The 24,433-nt window shown below is 35.9% G+C and overlaps 1 protein-coding gene across 1 annotated transcript in view; it reads left to right on the forward strand.

The window, feature by feature from the left end:
* Galntl6 (polypeptide N-acetylgalactosaminyltransferase like 6) overlaps positions 1–24,433 on the forward strand; it is a 1,064,176-nt gene that overhangs the window by 931,787 nt on the left and 107,956 nt on the right. The window contains exon 8 of the mRNA XM_047550007.1: positions 15,194–15,311. Within this exon, the coding sequence (XP_047405963.1) occupies positions 15,194–15,311 (118 nt within the window). The remainder of the gene's footprint in view (positions 1–15,193; positions 15,312–24,433) is intronic.

The following is a 24,433-nucleotide window of genomic DNA, read 5'->3' on the forward strand; positions in this document are numbered from 1 at the left end:
CCATTGAAGTGTTGTTCTGGGAATGAGGTGGGATCCCAGGTCATTGGGAAGGAAGGAAACAATCAAAGCAAAGCTACTGGTGAGCATTAAGAATGGACTATGTATGTCTTGTTTGATAAATCTTCTAATGGTTACTTCTTTAAAATAAGTAAAAGTCACTCATGAAAAGAACTTCCATAAATAAATATATATGTGTTTGTGTGTGTGTGTGTGTGTGTATAAAGTTGTAGATTCTCAAAATTCAGCTGTTGATGTTCTATAGAAAAAATTAATTATGTCACACAGATTAGTTCTCTGGCATAGGGTAAATTTTACCTAACCTCATATTCCCACAATTTGTTCACAGTAATAAAAATTGGCAATGTTCACTGAGAGATCACTGGGAACCAAGCACAAGTTTGGGTGCTTTGCATGAGTACCACTCACCTGACAACATAGATGCTGTCTATTATTATCAGCTCCAGTTGACAGATGAGATAACTAAGTCACACAGAATAAGTGGTTTTCCCAAGATGTGCTACAGAGAAAAGACTAGGACCCATTCAGTCTGGTTCCTAAGTGTAGGCTCTTAACTATTACTCTGTGCTCAATCCTTTTCATTCATTTCTACCAACATGCAAACTTTCTCCCATTGTTGTCTAAGTTGTCATTTTCTGTGAGCAAAGACCCTGAAGCATATATCTGTGTATGAGTTAGTCAAGATCCATTGCTACTTTCTGATAACCACACCCTGATTTCTCCCAGGAAACAACTTCCACCTCCTTTCTCATTCTATTTGGTTCCAATGTGTTTTAGTCAGTTTTTTTTGCTGCTGTAACTAAAAGATCTGACAAGAACAAATTTAGAGGAGGAAAAGTTTATTTGGGGGCTCACAGTTTCAGAGATCTCAGAAGGCTCCATTCCTCCTGACTTGAAGTGAGTCAGAACATCATCATCAGAAGAGTGTGGTGGAGGGAATCAGCTCATATGATGATCAGGCAGCTGAGAGAGACTTCACTCTCCAGATACAAAATATGTACCCCAAAGACAAGACCCCAATGCCCACCTCCTCCACTGACACCCCACCAGTCTTCAGTTACCACTCAGTTAATTCCATGAAAGGATTAATTCACTGATTGGGTTAAGACTCTCGTAACCTAATCATTTCTCTTCTAAACCTTCTTGCATTGTCTCACACGTGAGTTTTTGGAGACACCTCACATCCAGATCACAACACAATGAAGCTGACCCTACCCTCTATTCTAGAAATGGAGAAGTCAGTCTGCATAAACTAATCAATATACACAGTGTATTCATGATCCCTCTCAGGCTCTGCAAAGTCTCATCCAAAATGATAAGTATAAACAGACCATTCACAAAGCAGAGTACATTGTTCTTATCCTCTTTCATTTCCTAATTCCATTCATTATTCTCTCCCCTCAGTTCACACACCCTGGTACTTGCTCTAAAGTACCCAGGTCCTAGTAAACTTTTCTGTCACCATCTTCACGATCAGATGTCTTAAAAAAAAAAAAAAATGATATAAATTCCAATGTGCTCCTCTCCCTCCCACCTGGGAACCACAGGTAAACGTACAAAGCATAAAAATCCTAGCAATCAAAGAGAGTCCCTACTATTTGAACCAATTTTTTATTGTTTCTTTACTGCTCTAATTGTATGTGTTTTTGTTACCAGTGGATTTAAAACTTTATAGTATTTCTTTTATTATATCAGAACAAAGAACCTGTTTCTTCTGCATTTTATGGCACTGGACTATTTCAGGTAATATTCTTTTACTCTGGCTCTGGGCCTGTGTACATTTCATTCCTGTGTCCCTTTTATGAGGAATAGTTTAATAGGTTTGATATGGAATGAAAAATTAGTTTTTCCAAGATGTTAGTTGTAACAGAACAGATCATCAGACAGTGTGAGCTATACCATAAAGCAGATCCTTTCTGGTTTGGGAGATAATTAAATTGATCAGATATGATAAATATATCTGGTTTTCTGATTATAAATCTTTAATCTACTTATGGGTACATGATTAATTCACCACGGAGTTATGACCAAGGTTGAAACAAAAGAATATTTCTTCTGAAAATAGCATGGAATATAAACTTGTATGGTATTCTCCTGGCCCATTAAAAAGAAATTGCAGAAGGTACAATTAAGGGCATATTTCCATATTTACATTAAATTTGGGTACTGTTACAAATAATTTCCAAGCATGTTTTGAAGGGAAAGCGTTACCTCTTTATGGAGTTTCTGCCATCACCCCTAATTTTTTCTGGCACCAGGCCAAGACCACAATCAGACCTTCTAAAACACTGTCATCTAATTCCCAGTGTTTGCCTCTTCCTCTAGAGATGCTGCACCGTATGTGACTTTCCAAACATTCAAACTGTCTTCCTATTGGTTGAATATGTACTCAATGGATGCACCTTGATAGGAACAGGGCTATGCATCTTCCAATGTTTCAGTCTTCTCTAGCAGGAAATGACATGAGAGAGAGGCTAATTAGTAATGGTTATGCTGATTCACTTTTCCTTTCTTCTGTCTGGATATCATCAGTGAGGAAAATGTCAGAGGCTTCAGACACGCATTTATAGTCACACTTTCTAGCCCAACTGGGAGGACAGTAGGTTTTACAGTCCTGATTCCAGTGTCTCTTTTGAGTCGTGTGTGTCTGGGGTGTGCAAGCATGTACGATATTGTCTATGTAAAACTTGGGAAGTGTCATTCAAAATCATCCTTCAAAGCAAATGACACAACTGTTTCTCAGTGGCCAGTTAGGATCAACTGGTAAAGTTCGATATTTTCTAAACGAAAAAACACAGTTATTCTGTGATTCATTTTTGCCACAACAGCTCTGATTTTTGTCAATAGTGGTCAAAGGAAGTTAATAAGTAGAGTATTTATGATATGTTTCCTCAGCTTATTTTCCTCAGTTTATTTTTAGGCTAAGAATATGAACAAAGAGAACATACTAAACTTCTGACTTTGATGAATTATGACTGGTCCTCCCCTCAATTAGTACAAATTAGTGAAATTTTACTCTAATGTTTTCAGCTCATCTCAATTATTTTAAGCATTATTCATTTTGTGTGATTTCTAAATTAGCACACTTGAACCTCAATGTAACTACTTTCTTCTAAAAATGCAAGACTGGTTACAAAGTAGTAAAACCTCAAAGATAGAAAAATGCATAAATATTCATCCAAAAAATCCTCCTTCAAAAAAAAAAAATAATAACACATTGTTTACCCTCAGGAGAATTTTCCAGAAAGTAACTACAAGAAACACATTCAGAACTCATTTTCCCAAGTTACATTCACAGCCTGTTCAAGTCTTTCATTTTGTGGTTACATCTTACTCTTTGACCCAAAATTGTAATGTTAGCCTGAACTTCCTCATTTATTGGATAACTTAACTAACCCCATCCCACCCCTCCTCTCCACAGCAATCACTAAGTCCTGCAAATATTATCTCTTACGTATTTCCCCCATCCATCTTTGGTTCCATAGCACCCACAGGAGGGCTCCATCATCTCTCCTGAACAGCTTTTGTCTTCTAACTGGGCCTCTCTGTTCTGGTGCTGTTACCCTCAAATTCTCCTTCTATATTGCCTTCTAAGTATCCAATCAGAAACAGAAGTCTGAATATATTATTCCGGGATTGAAGGTCTTCTTAGCACCCAGGGACAGATTACTACCTGAGTTTCAGAAACCTTGGTTTGACCTCTTGGGAACATCTATAATTCCCTCAAATCTTTACACAGAATCATGCAGATGTGCACGTGTGCAGGGAAAGACTCTCCAGTTTCCATGGGTCCTCGTGATCCAGGAAAGAAAAATAACGATGTTTCATGTAAATGAAATGCATGCTCCTTAATAGGTGACAAAGATCTAGATATTCTGTGTACCTTCTCTCAGCCTGGTGGCTTCAGTGTGGTCTGAATTTGTATGTGATAACCCGGAGTTCCAGGATCAAATGTTCCAACACACAAGACGAAAGTTGTTGTGTGTGGTCCGTCATAAACCACCTTGGAAGGCACAGGGCATCGGTTTCATCATATTCTCTGGGTCAGAGCAGCCAGAACCCCACACAGATTCCAAGGGAGGGACTCAGACCACACCTCTCAATAAGAAGAGGGTTTAAGGACTTGTGTACATGTTTCACAGCTACCACAGAATGTGAAAGAGACAGAGAGAGAAAGAGAAGGAGTACAAGAGCGTGCCCTTTTCTTTTCTGCCAGTTCGATGAAACCTCCTTGTAGAAAGTCTTGACCAGAAGGGCCAGCAAGATGATGCTCTTATCCAAATGTTTTTTATAAATTATAGACTTTTTGTTTAATAATTCTTTTCCCCAGACACTGTTTTCTTTTGTTCTGCTTTATTTTTAAAGGATTAAGTTCATTAAGCAGGAGGTAAATACACTGCATGAATTTATTAAAAAGTAAAGGGTTAACAAAAGGTATTAAATATCCATGCCACATTTAGTAAATGACGGCTTAATATAAAACACCAGGAAATGAGGCAAGAATTGCTTTTGAGTTGTAATCAGTGCTGAAGAGATTTTTCTCTTCGGCATATTTTGCATTCCTTACTAAGATGAAGGGGTAATGTTTTCATAGGGAGAAACTGTCAAATGTTTATTAAATAAATGAAGCATAAAACAAGCTTTCCTGCCATTTCACCCATGCTTGGATTTTAATAACTAGCATTTATCCCATGAATGTAAAGTTATATTTGTATCCAAGAAGAAAGGCTCCCCATTCTGCACTGAGGATTTTTAGCTCTTGAGCAGCCTCCAGTTACTGATGAAATAAGTGATTTCCTCTGTCATTTTGCATCATTACTGTATTCCTTTTGATGTCAGTGTTGACGGGAGGGATAAGAGCCTGGACTAAAGAGGAGGAGAGCAGTAGAGCGAGGACCTTTCAGGGGTGGGTGGAGAATGTAAGTAATAGAACCTAATAGACCAGAATAGAGACAAGACATGGATGTTAAATCCAAGTGGTGCCCACTCATGGGCACTGTGTAAGACCCAGGGATCCGTCCATGGCAGAATACGGACTTTGGGAAGGAATGAACAACATGTTGAAAGACAAATGAGGTGAGAAACAAGAGAGTTTTGGAGTCCCCATCTCCATAATGTTGTGAAACCTGACCTTTTACATAAGAGAAGCAGGATTTTGCTAATTGGGATTCAGAGATTGACTGAACCTGTGGGCTGGTGACAATCTCTTTAAGTTGAAGAAGTAAGTAAAGGTGTCAGAAACTGGGAGAGAAGCAAAAGACCATAAGAAAATTTTCCGTATGATAGATTGGCATCTTTCTCTTATCCAGATCAAGGGACTGGGTGGGAGCCCCTGAAAACAGTAAGGTTAGTTTTGAAAACAGGGATTATGTAAAACTCTGAGCATGAGCAATGGAACTCTAGAGCTCAAGCATAGGATAGGATACATGGTGCTAGGCCTGTGTCCCCAGGCAACCTTCCCCAGCAAGCTTCACTCAGGGGACTGCCAGCAGAGCATGACCATGGCTAGCAAAGCAGCTTTCACAGGGAGGGGGCTGAAAACTGTCACAATAGAAAGGTGACTTCCTGAACTTGAATTGTGTGTTATTAATCAGCTTTTCACCACTGTGACAAAAAATACCTGACAAGAACAACTTAGAAGAGGAAAGGTTTGTTTTGACTCAGTCTGTGGTTCCATTGCTTTAGCATGAGGTGAGGCAACTTACAATGGAAGGTCATGGTAGAAGAAAGTTGCTCTGCTCGTGACAGCCAGAAAGCACATACAGAGAGAAAGGGAGGAGCCAAGGACAAGATATAGTCTCCCAGGGCATATACCCAAGTGACATACTTCCTCCATCTATGCCCTACCAGCCTATAGCTATTATATAGTACCTATTATCATCCATTCAGCTGTTCATGGATTAATCCACTGATGAATTAAAGCCCACATGATGCACTTCTCCAATGTCCCACCTCTGAACACTGCTGCATTAAGGAATCAAGGCTTCAACACATGTGTTATGGGGGTACGTTCCAGATCCAAATTATAACAAACTGAAAGCATGCCTAACCTTGTCCCTGATTACACAGTCACCATCCCAGGGCACTCCCAGAAAACCAGGAAAATTTAGTAGACAGGAGACTGAAACCCTGTAATAAGGCTGATAGACCAAGAACTACTGTAATCTGATTACTAGTGTTACTGTAATCTGATTATTAGTGTTAACATGACATCATTTGTCCCCTCAAGCATGGAGAGTTTGCACTGTTTAGACCACATACAGGAAGATTTAATCAAAACAATTACCCTGGTCATTGTCCTGATAAGTATATAATTTGAGATCATGGTTAAAATCTGTGGCCATGTAGAAATTAGAAATGAATGAGAATTGTAGGATAATTAGACTGAGGTATCATTTGGAATATATAAAGGAATTCAAAACTATGCTTTGAGTCAAGGCTTCCATCACTTATCCTGCCCAGATACAAAAAAAAAAAACAGGAAGTGACCTAAGAAAATTAGACATCATATTCACATTTTGTATGTCCTGCAGGCCATATGGCCCATCTTGTAGAGTGCTTGCCTCTTATTCTGGAGTCCTGGGTTCGAATCCCCAGCACTCAGGGATTGTGGAAATAACAAACATTTTGTATGTTCCCAGATACCTTTAAAGAGATCTTATCAGCATAGACCAAATGTGTTCTGCCATTTTTAGGAGTAAAGTCTCAGTAGCCCCCATATATTGCTCAGCATGCACCTATTAAAAGTGGGATTTCCAGGAAATATCAGTTGTATCCACTGATGCATCCATCCATTCACTGTACTAGTGAGGTAAGGGATTGTGGGACCTACCACTCCAGTCCCCATTCCTGGTAAGTCCTCCACGTGCACATACATAAACACATACACACACACACACACACCAGTTTAGACTATGAAAGAATAGCTGAGGGATACAGCATCTCAGTTATGTAGAAGACTAAGACCAAACAAATATTTAATACATATTTTCTATTCTCTTGCTGTACTAAGACATTGTTGATGGAGCCCATTGACATTCAGAGTTTTTTATTTCATCTGATGTTAAAATTAGAACCAGTCACTTAATATATGGAGGCAGCAGCATTCTAAGCAACTTAAGAACCCACAAGTTAATTGAAACATCAAACCAAGTCCATCTCACTTTATTTAGAGCTATAGTTTGGCTTAATGCACTGTATAAAGAGGGGTGGGAGGGGTGAGAGGGGTGGGAGGGGTGAGGGGAAGGGAAAAAATAACAGAATGAATCAACCAACATTACCCTATGTAAACTTATGATTACACAAATGGTGTGCCTTTACTCTATGTACAAACAGAGAAACAACATGTATCCCATTTGTTTACAATTAAAAAAAAAAAAAAGAGATTTATTAGATTGGCTTACACGACCAGAAGCTGCATAGTCCACAAAGGCCTTCTATAGTCGCAGAGCTAGAAGAACCAGCAGCTGCGCAGACCACGAGGTGGAAGCCCTGAACAAGAAGAATCAACAGTACTACCCTAGTCCCAGACCAAGGCTTCTGGAAATTCCCTGGAGAATCACTGGCAGAATTCGCTTTGGAAGAGTGAAGAAGTGAGAGTCCAATATCCTCAGACAATTGAAGCAGTGATCAAAAACCTGTTCAAGAAGAGTATTAGGTCCATCTACAACTAAATATTTTTTAAACACAGTTATGAACATTCAAGGACTTAGGGTTTAGTTTTACCAAAAGCTTTTGTGAAGAACCTACTAGATAATGAACATCAGAAAACCATGAGTCAATGTGGGAATGTAAGAAGCCATGATTCACTGGACTATTATTATTACCATCTGACATAAGGTCCCATTCTATTTAATATTTAAATCTGAGATCTCCAACTTGTTAATAGTATCACTTTTAGAGTCCAATCTCTGCTTGATGAGTCAAAGAACACCTCACTCCTAGAGTACAGTCCAAGTAACTATTGCACATCAGAAAGAAAAGCATAAAATCTCTTGCTGGCTGTTTTTGCTATTGTCTCTTTCCTGTTAAAAAGAAGTGGGAGTGGGGGAAGTTCAACCATCTGTCACTACCTGGTGGAAGAATTAAGATGTGCAATAATGCTAAAGCATCAAGAATCACCTCAGTAAGACATTCCTCAGAGCACACTGAGCAGAGGGATCCTGTTTACTGGGCACTGTTGGATCTAGCCACCTTGGCTCTCAGTGTTAAACCTCTTCACTTATATGATTCTCTCAGCTCCATGTTATCCAAACCACTTCTCCCATTACACATCCATAGTCCCAAGGTGGATAAATTAGAAGAAAATATAGATTTCTATGATTGCAATCAAATTTCCTGGCCTTCAAAGAGGACCTCTTTCTCAGAGCCTGGTACCTACTTCACCCTTTTCCCCTAGAGTGACCATCTTCTTGCAGATAGAAGGAGATAATAGAAGACTACCATTCTTCTCTCATCCCTGTGCTACTTCTTTACACTAAAAAGTTAGGAAATTACACAAAAATGGTAATCTTTAAAAGATAAATAAAATGAATTTATCAGTAGTTAATAATCAGTAGTAAATAATCTAGCCATTATTTTCAAAATTCTAACATAATTCACAATTTAATAATTAAGATGACAAAAGTGTTTCTTAAAACTATACTTTCATCTGAAATGTTATTTGTTCAACAATTGAATTCTTGTTGAAAATAATTATATTTTAACTATAAGAATTCTGAGTCATGGGCCAACTAAAAATTTCTGGTTGCGTAATTGAAAATTACATGGTTCATCCTTATGTTGATTGACTTGGCTTGACCAAGTCCTGAGGGAAATTTTACTGTTTGATTTCTGATCAAATTCACATCACAATCTACATGTCCAGAATCCTCACTGTAGCCACTGAAATGAATGAAAATTGAGAGCCAAATTATTTTCTGGGGAGCCAAATTGAAGTTTTCCTTTAAATTAATGAACTTAAGTTTTAATTATCAGCAAATGTTTTAAATGTTTTCATATATACTTATTGTTTCATATTATGAATTTTTTATTATCCTTACCCCAAAGATTACCCAAGATGTATTAAAATTTGAAATAATACTCTGCCAGAAAATGTGAGAAAGAAGGCAAGAATTTCCTGGCCAAAAAAAAAAAAATTTTTTTTAATTAAAACTTCACCATTTTTTTATATTTGGGTAAAGGGTCAATATGTGAAATTAAAAATATTAAATTCAGCAACTCCTTAGAATGCCACAGAAGTTATATGATGAAGCTACATCAATGAAGTAAACATCCTCATTTAGAAGAGACAACTAGTACATACTATGAAAAGTGTATTTATAAATGAAAAAGTAGAGTTTTCCATTGTATTGTGGTTTAGATAAGAAGTGTCTCCCAAAAGCTAATGTGTGAGATGATACAAGCAAGTTTAGAGGTGAGAGGATTGGGTTATGAGAGCATTAACCTAATCAGTGCATTAATCCACTTGAATGGATTAACTGGATGATCATTATAGGCAGGAGGAGGTGGAACACTGGGGACACGGTTTTGGGGTATTTATATTGTCCCTGGTGAGTGGAGCTCTCTGTCTGCTTCCTGATTGCCACGTCCAGAGATGATTTCCTCCTCCACACCTTCTGCCATGGTGTTCTGCCTCACCTCGGGCCCAAAGCAACAGACTTTGCCATCTATTACCAAGATCTCTAAAACCATGACCCTCAGAAAAACTTTTTATCCTCTACAATGTTCTCGTCAGGTCTTTTGGTCACAATGGCAAAAAAAAAAAAAAAAAAAAAAAAAAGAAAGAAAAAGTTGACAATAACACACTAGTAACTAGTAACAAAGAATGGTTTCAACTTTCATGATATAGCCTCAGTCATTTAAAGTTGAGCAAACTTTAGAACATAAAAATTGCTTTAGAAAAGTAAACTAGTCAATCATAGTAAAAAGGAAAGCTATTTATTATGTGTTTCAACATCCTTAACATAAAACAGAAAATTGATGTCCGTTAAGTATTCAGAAAACTCTCATACTTCGATGGTCTGAAGAATGAAGAATCCTCAATAGGAACACGTTGTTTCAAGGTCATAATAGTTTTAAATGGCATCCCAAGGATGACGGTGATTTTTAATTACAAAACTCAAAGTCTGGTTAATGATATTATAAGTAATTCCTAGAAAGTACATCAATATGTTAAAAGTTACATTTTTAAAAGTTCATATAAAGTGAAAAGCAAGAGTATAGAAGAGCATGCTGAAAATAATAAACTACTCTTCTTCATTTCCTTTGAGGAGAGAATGATATGACAGATAAAATCCTTTTATACTTAATGTAGCAGGAATGTATTAACCTTGCTTCTTCTGACTTCAGTACATTCATTGCCCAATAACTACTCAATATGCGGTCCAGTATGAATTTCAATACACAAACTCAGATGCACAAGATATATCACAATGTTACATTTTTCTCCAAAGTCACTAAAATTCAACATAATACAGAAATGAACTCATAATATAATTTCATATATACACAATATTTTGTACAATATAATTTTATTACATAAAACTTTTCAAATTTACTCCACTTTATTCTGGATATAAATTACAGATAACTCACAAAACATAAAGTGGACAATGAAAACAGGCCACTGTCTTAATTATTTTTTAAATTTTTAAAAGATAATTACTTAAAAATACTCACAAGATAATGTGGGGTTATAACGTTGTAAAAGTGAAATGTACAATAGCAAAGCAGAAAGATTGGAGGAAGAGAAATGAAAGCAAACTATCCAAACTTCTTCAACTAATCAGAAAAGAAGACAGAAATAACAATTGGAACACACAGAACATAAAGTGGAAGATGATCAAATTAAATCTAACTACATGAATAATCAAAGAAAAGGATCTAAATAACCCAGGTAAAAGCAAGATGTGTGAATATGTAGGCTATAAGAAAGTCACTTAAGTATAAAGATAAATAATTTAAAAGTAAAAATAAAGTCAAAACTATAAATACTAGTGTTTATATAATACAAATCTAAAGAAAGTTGGAGTGACTATGTTAATATCAACATAAAATAGATGATAGAACAAAGACTATGATCAGGGAGGATATAAGTGTTATGGTTTGGATCTGAGGTGTCCCCCAAAAGCTCATATGTGAGACAATGCAAGAAGGTTCAGAAGAGAAATGTTTGGGTTAGAAGAGTCTTAACCGAATCAGTGAATTAATCCCTGATGGGATTAACTGAGTGGTGACTGGAGGCAGTTTGGGTGTGGCTGGAGTAGGTGGGCATTGGGGGCGTGGCTTGGGGGTATATATTTGTATCTGGAGAGTGGAGTCTCTCTCTGCTCTCTGATCACCATGTGAGCTGCTTCCCTCCACCACACTCTTCTGCCATGATGTTCTGCCTCACCTTGAGCCTGTAGGAATGGAACCTGCTGACTATGGACTAGGACCTCTGAAACCATGAGTTCTCAAATAAACTCTTCCTCCCCTACAGTTATGCTGGCTGGATCATTTAGTCACAGCAGAGAAAAAGGTGACTAAAACAAGAAGTCACTTCACAGTTACAATGAAGTTAAGAACAGTGCAAAGAACATTTGCACTATTAACAGAGCTACAAAAGACATGAAACAAAAAACAGCAGGAAAAAATAAGTAAACTCAGAATAATAGAGATTTCAACACCCCTCTTAATAACTGATAGAAAAAAGGATAAAGAAAATCAATAAGATACACATGATTTGAATGATACTATCAAACAACTTGACCTAATAAATATTTATAGAACACACTGCCCAAAACCAATAGAATACACAACTTTTCAAATACACCTGGAACACTTACCAGAATAGACCATATTCTGAGCCATCAAAAAGTCCTAGTAAAGGGAAAAGGGTTCATACGAAGTACACACTTGGACCACAATGATATTAAATTAGAAATCAATAATAGAAAGATACAAAAATTCCCAAATATTTGGAAACCAAATTAGACACATCTAAATAACATGTAAGTCAAAAAAGAAAACTAAAAATTATTTTCAACATAATGAACATGGCAACACTACATATTAGTTGTGGGATTCTGATAAGCAGTAGTTAGTGGAGATTTACAGTACAAAATACCTGTATCAGGAAAAAAGAAAAGACTCAATATCTACTATCTAAGTTTCTACCCTAAGTAACTACAAAATGAAGTCAAAATAAGCTGAAGAATTAAGATAATTATATGCTTAAAAAGAAATTAATAACTATAAAAGACAAACAAGAGAGAAAGTAATGAAGTGGAATAGTTCTTTAAGCAGATCAATAAAATCAATGAACTAGATGAGTCAGGCTAGATGAGTCAGGAAAAAAAGAGAACTGATACAAACACTCTAATATCATTAACTATCATTGAAATGCAAAGTAAAACCACAGTAGAGACCACCATACACTGTTGTAATGACTAGACTTCAAAAGGTTGACCATACTAATTATCAGAGAGACACGCAACAACCAGAACACAAACACTGCTACAGGAAGATAAAGAGGTATAACCACTCTGGAAGACAGTTTGCAGTTTCTTAAAAGGTTAAACATGTGCCTATACCTACCATATGACCTGGTCATTCCACTCCTAGGTAATTTCCCCAGAAGCAAAAGCACATGTCCACACAAAGCTGAGTACACACCCCTCATCATAGCCACTTTATAAGAACTCTGAACTGGAAACAACCTACAAGTTCGTCCATAGACTCATGAATAATTGAACTGTGACATATTCACCCAAATAGAATACCACTCAACAATTTAAAAAAGAATGAACTATTAACACATGCTACAACATAGAAGAATCTCAATATTATCACACTAAATGAAAGAAGCCAGTGCCCTGCCCACTAAGAAAATACATCCTATTTGATTTCATTTACATAAAACTCTAGTAAAAGCAAACTGATCAATAATGGAAGAAAGTAGATCAGTAACTTCCCCAGGCAAGAGGAATGAGGAGAAAATCAGGAGGGAGTGAATACAAAGAGTCACAAGAAAACTCTTGGAGATGGTGGGTGGGTTCATTTCTCAAAAGTGGTAAGGGCGATACAAAAGTACACATAAGTCACAACTTACCAAATGTTACACATAAAATATGAGCAATTCATTGTATGTCTGTTACACCTTAATTAAGTCATTCTTAAAATTTTGAGCAAATCTGTTTATAAAAATTCTTTATTACCCATCATTCACATCAATCAAGATAGGACACACGAATTTATTAAAGTAAACAAATTAATAAATTTAACAAATTAATTTAATGTAATTCATTGGGGACTTTATAGAAACATTTACACATGTAAAGAGGATCCATTTGAATTTATCTTGTTAGATGTCTAAATTAATCTGGGATAATACATGGACTTGTTTAATAGATTCATTATGAAAACAAAATTATTGTGTCTCCAACAAACTGTTCACAATAAAAAAATTAATTTTGAACTTTGTCTTTCCCAATACCTACATCACTATGATACTTCTAGTTTTCAGATTGTTTCTGGGCAGTGTAAATTTTGATGCACTTTGGCGTCATGTTTGACACAATCAAACGAGAATATATTTGTATGACTTAGAGTGATTCCGAGTGAATAAGACTGGAGAATTTCTGTTGACTTATACACCAGCCCTGCAGAAGCAAAGGTTACAATGACTGTAATATATTCATTGGGGAACTGCACCCAATAAATGTTATTATAGTCCTACTTTGTTCCAGCTACAGTTGTAATTCTACTCTGAAATGCAATGTGTGGAAAATGGAAAAAGATTAGGCTGCTGGAGAGAGGGATAAAGTAAGGTATATCTGATTCTAAATTTTTATCTCAAACAAAATTAAAAATTACATCTTCTGAATTCTGCTCACTTTCCTAGGGTAAAAAATAAGTCCCTCTTCTAGTCTTTTAATCTCAGTCTACATATAATTTATACCTACAAAAATATTTCCAAACTGAATTAGATCAAGTACCATCTTAACATGCAAAGTTGTTTAAATTCAGGTCTGTGTTGCACAAGTGCCTCATAGAACATTACCAAGAGTAAGGCCTCAGTTAGTCTGCAAATTGGTGTGTCTAATATATTTATATACATCTTAAAATATGTATCAAAATTGTATGCTTTTTGTGGCTATTTATAAATATCCCTTCTTTCAAATGTTTTTCAAAACTGTCACATTAACTATACTGAAATTGTTTGTTTTTTATATTTGCTTGGCCTATATAATGGTGTTCTCACATCGTTCCATATCTATGTGTATAGAGTTCTCTCTCTTGACCCCACAGGGTCATGGTAGAGACTACAAAGCTTTCAAAAACCAGGTCCGGCTTGGTTCACCACACACTAATTCCAACTTTGGGCAATATACCCAACCTCTCTGTCTGTTTTTCAAACCACACACAAGAATGGTCTTCGTAGTGTTGTTATGAGGATTCATCAAGGTAATTAGGTAAAGACCTTAACCTACAACCCAGAACATAGCACTTAAGAGAAAAAAAAAAAAAAAAAGAGCAGCGCCCACCCAGTGATTTAATAATCTTAATAGGAATGAGATTATGCATTCTAGCAATTTAGAGGACCTGGAAATTATTTTGTAGTCAAAATGATATTTCTTAGAAAGGCAAGAAGGCCCAAAAAGAATTTTATAAAGTGAAGAGACCTTGCTTAAATTTCAACTTCGGTTTGTTAATTAAATAATTCTGGTTGGTTATTCTATTTTGACTGACCTTTTTACAGTCTATAAATTAGACATAACCTATACATAGTAGATGATCAGTGAATGCCTCCTGAGAGATTAACAACACTGACAGCACCCTTCTCTGATAGCCTAAGACCTCTGTCAGAGGCAAAGCCATAACATTGAGTGCAAAATGTGATTCACCGATACATATTTCTCTCTAAGGATAAACAAATGGAGCAAATGTGGTTCTGCAGGGCCTTTGTTGCATTAGAACCTGAAATGCAAAGTTTGATACTCAAAAAGATTCTTCCTCAACCCTGACTCCAGAAAAGTGGTCCCAGAAGAATCACGTATCCACTTACAGAAAATGGTATGGTCAGTTGACCACTAAACCATATCTGGAAGTTTTCTCCCCCACCCCCACCAAACAAAATGTCATTACCTCTGATGTTCATAGCCCTTTAAAGATTCTTTTGTTCATTTTGCAGGTCTCCTGTTATGGCTGGAGGTCTCTTTGCTGTGGATCGAAAATGGTTTTGGGAACTGGGTGGCTATGATCCAGGTTTAGAAATCTGGGGTGGAGAACAGTATGAAATCTCTTTTAAGGTAAGCCGCCACTACCCTCTTCAAACATGTCTACTTGGTTTTGGCAATTCTGCCACCACATTATTACTCTGCTTTATGACCTATGTTGTGAGATGAGTTAATGACATTAATGACAAGTAATGCTACACATGTTACCTTCTCAAGTGAGCTTTTAGATGAGAGAGGCTACTTCCTTCCAGCGTTTCAGTGTGATGTAGCCTCACCATACCCAAAGAGAAATAATTCAAAATATTTGCAGGTGGGAAACTTGTTTACCAACAGACTTGCTGTCCCACTGGTGGTGAAGCACTTAGAACATGTGATAGAAAAATTAAGATGCATCGAGGAGAAAGAACTCAAGTTATTGGAGTTTTTCCCCTTTGTAAGTTGAACCAAGAAATAATAGTTTAGATTTGATCCTAACCAGTTATTCCAAAATTCCCTTAACTGAAAAGTAAACTTAACAATGTAAATGACAGATTAACACTCCTCTTTATATAAGCCTCAAATAAGCAATATTTTTATTTATTTTTGTATGGAATTGCCAAGGTCTCTCTCTACTTACTTTAACCTTCGATGCTCAGTGAGATTTTATACTTTCTCATATACATATATACTGCATATATTTGTATATGTATGTGTAGATAGATAGGATGTCAAATTTCAGGGTTTGTGGATGAAAAAAATTACTATGATGTATGAAGAACAGTTAAGCAAAACAGCATAAACTATGTTAAAATATTCTAAACTGTTAAAAGAATTGTTTGGAAAAGCAATCTAATAAGAACTCATGTTTTCTTTTTTTTTTATCATACATAGTTATTATTTACATGGAAGCATAGATTGGTTGTTATAACATCATACAGAAAACTCTAAGTAAATCATTTTTAGATTATTACATCCACTATAAAATCAAACCAGTTCTTGCTGAAAAAAGAAAATACATCCTGAATATAATAAATGTAGAATCCAGCTAGAGCTGGGTGCTGTGGCACAGTCTGTAAACCCAGCTACTTGGGAGTTGAGGCTGGAGAATGACAAGCTCAAGGCCAGACTCAGCAACTTAGCAAGACCCTATCTCAAAATAAAAAATTTTAAAAGGGCTGGGGATATGACTCACTGGTAAAGTGTCCCTGGGTTTGATCCCCAGTACGTCCCCCAAAATAATGATAATCTGATAGAACTTTTGAATTTATACACGTGAAGCAAATGACAGAAGTTATTTTTTTTAATAATTTATTTTATGTATTGATGGGGGAGGGTTGTACTAAAAATTGAACCCAGGAGCAGTTTCCCACTGAGCTACAACTCTAGTACGTTTTGAATTTTGAGACAGGGTCTCACTAAATTACTGAGGCTGACCTCAATTTTGTGATCCTCCTGCCTCAGCCTCCTCAATCTTTGGCATTGTAGGCATGTGCCACCATACCTGGCTCAAAAGTGATGTTTATTAAACTGTAACAGCAATATCTAATGTGTGAACAGAGAAATTATGTTGTTCTTAAAGGTTCATAAAATAAAAACCCTCAAAAAGAAACTGAAGAGACATAGTTGTAGGCTTCATGATATAGAGTCTTCCCTTATACAATGTGGGCTATAATCCTTGAAATACCACTTATTAGTGCATTTTTCACCCCCAAACATCTAATTTTGCATATAAAAATAGGTACTTCTTGTAAATTTTATAGACATATTGTTTCAAACCTTTGAATTTACCGATGTCTTTTGGGTTCCTCTGTGGCGGCAACGGTTGTACACCTTATTATTATATGTACAACAGACGGAAACACAGCAGTAATATTTGTAGAAATAGCATTTACCATATCTACTTAGTGGTACAAGGCAGATACTGAGCTTCATGTGCATAATCAAATTTTAAATCCAGCTATTAAAGGTGGGTGTTATCATTCCATTTTACAGATGAAAAACTGAGACAAAGTTTTAAAGATTTTTAGATTAATTATTTTAGGCTGTAAAGTTGAAATAAATTGCCTAATGTCACTTAGGGATTACAATGCTCTGTTTCTGCTTAATTGCAGAGGCTGCAGAAGCATGAGATTGTCTGACACCCACGTCATATCTACCAACACCATTCTCAAGTTCACTATTCACCTTTTGATCACTGCCTAATCACTGTCATTGAATATCAGCTAGTGTCTTCATTATAGTCTAAGAGCACAGCAGGAAACTTTCTCCTGAACTTGGCAAAATACTATTGATTTTCAGATATTGCCCAAATATCACCTGGATGCAACGTTTGCAATGATACCTTCAACTGGAAAAACAGAGTACTACATTTGATCCCAGTATTAAAAATAAATATGGCAGTGCAGAATTTACAATATCATCAGAATTCAAGGGATACTTTTTTACTTTTCACAGTTCAAGAAATATTTTTTCCTTAAGTTATTTTAATTCATTAATTCTGTATGTTTAAAATGTTAAGAAAATTTCTATTTAGCAAGGGATACCTGGCTTTGAATAATGAACTGGGTAATGGATAAAATTGCTATTGAAAGTCTAAAGAGTTTGAAGAATATGCATTTGCAGTCTAAATCACAAATGTGCTTTTTGAGGCAAACATAAACTTGCATTTCACTTCTCTGTCACTGTATCTAGCACATCTCTCCTGGGTGACCTGAGATTTTATTACCCCATTTTCTATTTTTCAGTTATCTGTCATTCTAAAGGATATAATTGGAATGAGGCCCTGTCGTCTTTGTCTAAAAACCATGGCAACAGCACTGGAAGTTCAGGACTAAATTGCCCCAGGTTGTTTGGTTGGAATGACAGATTCTCTGGCGACAGTTATGTCTTAACAGGGTCCCATTTCGGACACATCCCTTCATTCTTCTTGCTACTGTTTGCTGACCTTGGGGTTCCTGTCCCTCGCTATTAGGATTTGTAAGATGAGGAGGACAAACTTGAAGATCCTTTGGTAGAATTTGCATTGAAGCGAGAAGAATTTTCCCCGTGTGGAAAGGAATCAAAAGTCTTGTACACAAACAACTGTTAAATTACAATACAAATAACAGAGAAAAATCAAACGTCTGCATTTTTGGACACGTCCCATAAATTGTGATTAATCTTACTGTGCAAAGCATTGTAAGATATACACTGGTCAGCACTTAAGGTTTGTGAAACATATATGGATGACTCAGAGTTTGCTAGAATACTACATCATAATATAGTAATTGATTTAAGTTGACAACTTAAGTATTCTAATTCTACAGACTTGTATAAATGGTGCTTATTAGGCCTCTTTGCTTCCTATTTACTCTTCAAAGAAAGAATCATTTCCTTCATTTTTGACAAGACTCCATTGCTTAATGAAATTATTTCCTGAAAACCCTATTTCATACAAAGGACTGCATTTTCTGTCAAACAGTATTTTATTAACAGAACTCTTCCATTCTATCTCTGTAAATATCTTTCCTTCACTTTTTTTAAAGAAAAACTTGATTCATTTGGTGAGTAGATTTCATGCTATAGCGTAAAAGCCAACACAGTATAATTTTCGGGAGTTGAGGGAAAGAGCTCTCTAGAGAAACGGTCTGTCCACACTATGCTCAGTCTTCAGCATCTTTTAATAGAATCTGGACTCCCACATGGCCCAGAATTATCCAGCTGTCTTTCAAGGTTACTAGGTTAGCCAGCTGCTAGGGAGGGAAAAGCAGCATTTAGTAAATCATTCAACCAGCTTTTATTGAGCATCTAATTTATGCCAGGCATGGTTCCAGGTACTCAATTTGCAGTTGCACCTGGAAACAAAGGGGAAACTCAGACAGAATGCACAATGTGCTGTACAAGAAATAGTCTACATCTTTAAATGTCATCTACTCTTTGTTCCTGAAATAACATTAAAACCACTGTAAGTTCCTTGTTCTTCAGAATGCATTTTTATATCCATTCTCCAAAGATAGAAGTCCAAATGTTAGCATTTTCAAAAAAAATCTGTCCTTTGATATCAGAAAACTCTCAGAAAATAAAAGTGGACAATGAACACTAATTAGGCACCCAGAAGAGATTCAGAAGGAAGTCCAGGGCTCTTATTTGCAGACAAACTTTGGATTCAGGTGTGAAAGAGCATTAAATTAATTTGGGGTTTCCCTTTTCCATCCCTAGGAGCAAATCAAAAAGGCCCTAAAGTGATGCGATATTTCTTGACCATCTGTAGTGCCAGAAAGAGCTCTTGATCCATAGCTTTAGCTATGCAAAAATATTCAAGGTCCCAGGTGAGAGAAGTATGAGAACCATATGTTCTAAGAATGAATCTAACAAACCTGGGAGCCACAGAGCTGATCTCAAAATCACAGCCGTTCTCAAAACCGCTTTTACTAGATTACAGCATCCTGTGTGACCATCTCTATTATGTTCTCTGTTATGTTCTCTCATCCCTTCCATGTGTTATGTTTACAAATCAGAGATTTAAGGAGATTCGTTAATTCATTCAATAGACATTTACTTTTTTCTTAATTTTTTAATTTGTTCTAATAAGTTATACATGACTGTAGAATGCATTTTGACACATTGTACACAAATGGAGCATAACTTCTCATTTCTCAGGCTGTACATGGTGCAGTCGCACCAGTAGGTAGTCCTACATGTATATAGGGAAATAACGTCTGTCTCATTCCACTATCCTTCCCATCCCTACCGCCCCACCCTTTCCCTCACTCCCCTCCCTCCGCACAATCCAAAGTTCCTTTATTCTTCCCTAACCCTACCCCCGACTATGGATCAGCATCCACTTATCAGAGAAAATACTTGGCCTTTGGTTTTTGGGGATTGACTTATTTCACTTAGCATTTCACTAGTTCCATCCATTTACCTGCAAATGTCATAATTTCATTCTTTAAGGCTGAGTCAAGCTTGTCTATGGCCATACCACCCTGAACGCACCTGAACTCATCTGATCTCAGAAGGGTCTGGCCTGGTTAGTACTTGGATGGGAGACATTTACTTTTTTTATTACAATTTGCCAACTCTAAGCTAAGTTCTCAAGGCTCAAAGACAAATGTAAAAAGATTCTTTCCCTGGAGAAACTTATTTTCCAGTAGAAGTGTGGAGAATTCATTTACCACACTTCCTCATCCTCAGTATTGTTTGGGATATATTTTATTTCCATATTCACAGTAATAATTCAGCACATATACAATAGCCTCTTTGATAACCTCTCCTCCTCTAATCTTTCTCCTCTTTTAATTCATCCAACATTTCATTAATTTTTCCCTGACTTGCTTTATTTTCTCCTCCTAAAAGTTTGCATTTGCTCCTAATTACCACACAAATCAAGAGAACATATTGAATCATAAACCATGAAACTTTCCATTCATTATCTGCCTCTTCTAACTACCTCAGCCTACACTAAACACCAGGTTAACTAGAATTTTCCTTTTCATTTCTGAAAAGATAACTCATACTTCCATTATTGCAGGGATTTTAACTAATCAGACTGGGCAGAGTTCGTGAGAAATTTGTTTATTCTCTCTATAAATATTAATCACTAGCTTTCTCAGTGTATCTATACCATGGAAGCTAGGTAGTGCAGAAATAGTAAAGAAAGTCCAGTAGAAGCCCTTGGGTCAAGTAAATTCAGAAGTTTATCCATTCAACAGAAACATTAATTAGGCAGAAAAGCATTTAAAAATATACTAATAGTTTTCTCTAAAATAGAATATATAAATGCATATTTATTTTATTCACTAGTCTTCTAATGCAAAGGGGGCAAAACTTTCCTCCTGCATTTGGATCCTGCATAAGAGGAGTAAAACTATGGGTACACAAATCAAATTTGTACTGAGTTTCCTAGAATTTCTTTTTGGATTCCTTTAAATTGGAATGAGAACCCAAAGGCATGTCGAAGTTATCTTAATGCAGTAACAGAATCTTGTCATTTGGTTTGGTTTGGTTTGGTTTGGTTTGGTTTGGGTTAGTTAGTTGGTTTATAGTTCTACTCAATCTTTTATTGTTACCTTGCCCACATCTAATTTGACATAATATTTTCAACATCTCAATCCTTCCAAACTCTTCATATTAATTTTGACATGAACAACAACTCTTTCTCTTGTCATCATACTAAAAGATAGTAAATTAAATTGTATAATTAAATTTTTTTATTTTTTTATTTTTATTTTTTGACTGGTGTTCTTTTTAAAATTGAGTAGGAATTGAGACTAGATTAATGCAATGTTTTTTACAGTGCTGGGAGTGGATACTCAGCCTCATGCTGCTAGTCAAGTATGAAATCACTAAGCTACACCCCAGCGCTGAGGCCAGATTTTTTTTTTTAATGAGGATTGAACCCAGGGGCACTTACCCACTGAGCCCACATCCCTGATCCTTTTCAGTATTTTATTTAGAGACAGGGTCTTGCTGAGTTACTTACATTCTCACTAGGTTGCTGAGGCTGGCATTGAACTCATGATCCTCCTGCCTCAGTCTCCTGAGCTGCTGCTATTACAGGTGTACACCACTGTGCCTGGGCTGCAGTCATTTTTTGATTGCCCATATCATAATACCTGTCTCCAAGTCATTCTATAATACTCTTATTATCACTTCCTCATGGATACTTGTGCACTATATTATAACAACTTTCTTCTGACCTTGATAAAGTTCCAAGGTCATGACTGGTTTCTGGGTCTTGGTTGTCATTTTCATCATTGCACTTCTGAGAGTCCTTCGTGTTGTTGGGTTTAGCTGATGTTCCCCCATAATCAGTCCTATTTTTATATGATGTTTGATAACACAAAACAACAGGGATTTTTTTCCTGATATGGATGAAATTGGGTTTATTATTTTTCTGTAATTGAAAATAAAGTTGATGGAATAGGTTCTTTCATGCTTCATGTTGGGAATATGTCATTCTTGGGGTGGGTTTGTTGGCTACAAGGGTGTAAAGTTCCTCCTTTGTGAAGTGCCAGTGAGCTTTCTGAAGTGGTTGAACTTCACGTGCTGCCTTCCCGTTAGATAATCCCATGGTCCTCCATCAGCACAGAACATTTTCAATTACGCAGTCAGTGGCGGCTGTGCTAATTGCTGCCACTGATTTACATTTCACTTTTATAAGATGAAGTGTCTTTTCACATGCTACATGACCCACTTTCTTTTCCCCTTTTGGAAACTACATGTTTGAAACATTTCCACTGAGTTGTTTTGTCAACATGCTATCAGCTCATCATCATTTGGTGGATGTACACAAGTCCTTAGTTCAAATATAAGTTGCTAGGACACTATTTTCCCTAATGATCTTCCTCAGTGATTCTTTTTTTTTTTAATTGTATAATTAAAATTTTAAAACTAGTATTTTGACATATGGGATGAAATGCACTGTGTCTGCAAAGTTCTGTCCACTCTATTCAATCTATGGTGATAGCCACTATTATTGGGTCATTTAATAAGGAAAAAAATTAATTAGTACTTAAAGGTCATTGTATTCCATTTATTATCTCATTCAACATGAATGCAAGGTTTAAAATATTCTATTTCATAATTTCAAAGATAGGCCATTGCCTGGTTAATATAAAAGCAAGGATTAGGAATGGGTTTGTTCAAAAATCCATTAACCTAATTTCTCTTAACTGAAAAAATAGAAGACTGTATGATCTTCGTGAAAAATGGCTACTGTTACTCTCTAAAACTACTTTCAAAAGGAAATAAAGGATCTTTCTGTTTGACGTTTATTAAATACAAGACCTTGGAACTCTTGTTGTAATTTAATGTAATATTAATTTTTTACTGTTTTCAAAATGCAATGGCTATTCAATAAAGATCAAGCATACTTAAAAGGGACTAATCATTGAGTATGAAATGTCTGACACTGATTGTAGCTCAGCGAACCATTAGACTCAACTAAGGTTTGATCTCATTACAGAGCTTTTCAAGGACAAATGTGCATTTTATTTGTTATATTTAGTATGAATTCAAAATTAATACCAAATTATTAGCTTTATTTAAAGTTTCCCACCATGGTACATAAGCCACCAAAATATTGTAAGTGTATTTATAATTCATCACTTGAATTTACTATACAGTTACAATAGTTTTAAGTGGAAAAGAAAATCTCCCCTTAAAAATTATTCAAAACAAAAAAATGGAGAAAAAATAGGAACAAAAACTGAAGTTTGTGTCAAATGCAATACAAAAGAGAAGGGATATTTTGAAAATATATAGGAGTATGAAGGTTAAAGTTAATTAAAAGGAAAAAAAGAAATAAAAATAAAGTTAAAAGGTAATAGAGGGAAATGATATAGATGGTAAAGGAGTTCATATTAATGGCATCAAGAAAAAAAAAATTAAAATACCATATCTCAAAACATAGGTGATACAGTTAAAACAGTGTTCAGAATAAATATAGTCAGGTCCAGTGTTGCAGGCCACTGTAAATCCAGTGGCTCAGGAGGCTGAGGCAGGAGGATCACAAGTATAAGGCCAGCCTGGACAAGTTGGTGGAATATGTCTCAAAATATAAAATAAAAAGGGTTATGGGTGTAGCTCAGGGATTGAGTTCCTGGGTTCAATCTCCAGTACTGTAAAAGAAACAGAGGAAGAAGGAAAAAGAGGAGGAGGAGGAGGAGGAGGAGGGGCAGGGGAAGGAAGAAGAAAACATTCTTTTATTTTTATGTCAACATAAAAAGAAAGAATAAAGACAAACAAATCATTTGCAAGTGAAAAATAAAATAAACTTAAGGAAATAGGAATAAAATATGTATAAATATTGGAAGGGAACTTAATGATTTAGAAAACCAAACACTGGTAGTAGAAGAACTGGTTCTTTGTAGTCAAAAGTAATTAGCATGAATTACAGGTAGATATGGAAACAGATAAATTAATTAGGTATAATTAATTAGTCCTTAAAAAAATACAAATACACCAAAAGAAAGATAATGGAAAAATAGAAATCTCAAAAAATTTTAAATAATCATAAGAGAATATTTTGCTCGGTTCTATACCAATAAAAGTTATGGGTGACAGGGATGATTTGGAAGAGAAGTCCAGCATATTTTAGCAGGGTTCTTAGCTAAGGATCTCACAAGATGAAATCAAATGTCCTGCCAAACTCTGTCTTCATTTCATAGCTCAACTAGGGAAAGGTCTTCCAAGTTGCCACAGATTGTTGACAGAATTCAATTCTTATGGTTGTA

Source organism: Sciurus carolinensis, chromosome 4 (genome assembly GCF_902686445.1).
Source record: "Sciurus carolinensis chromosome 4, mSciCar1.2, whole genome shotgun sequence".
Taxonomy (NCBI): Eukaryota; Metazoa; Chordata; class Mammalia; order Rodentia; family Sciuridae; genus Sciurus; species Sciurus carolinensis.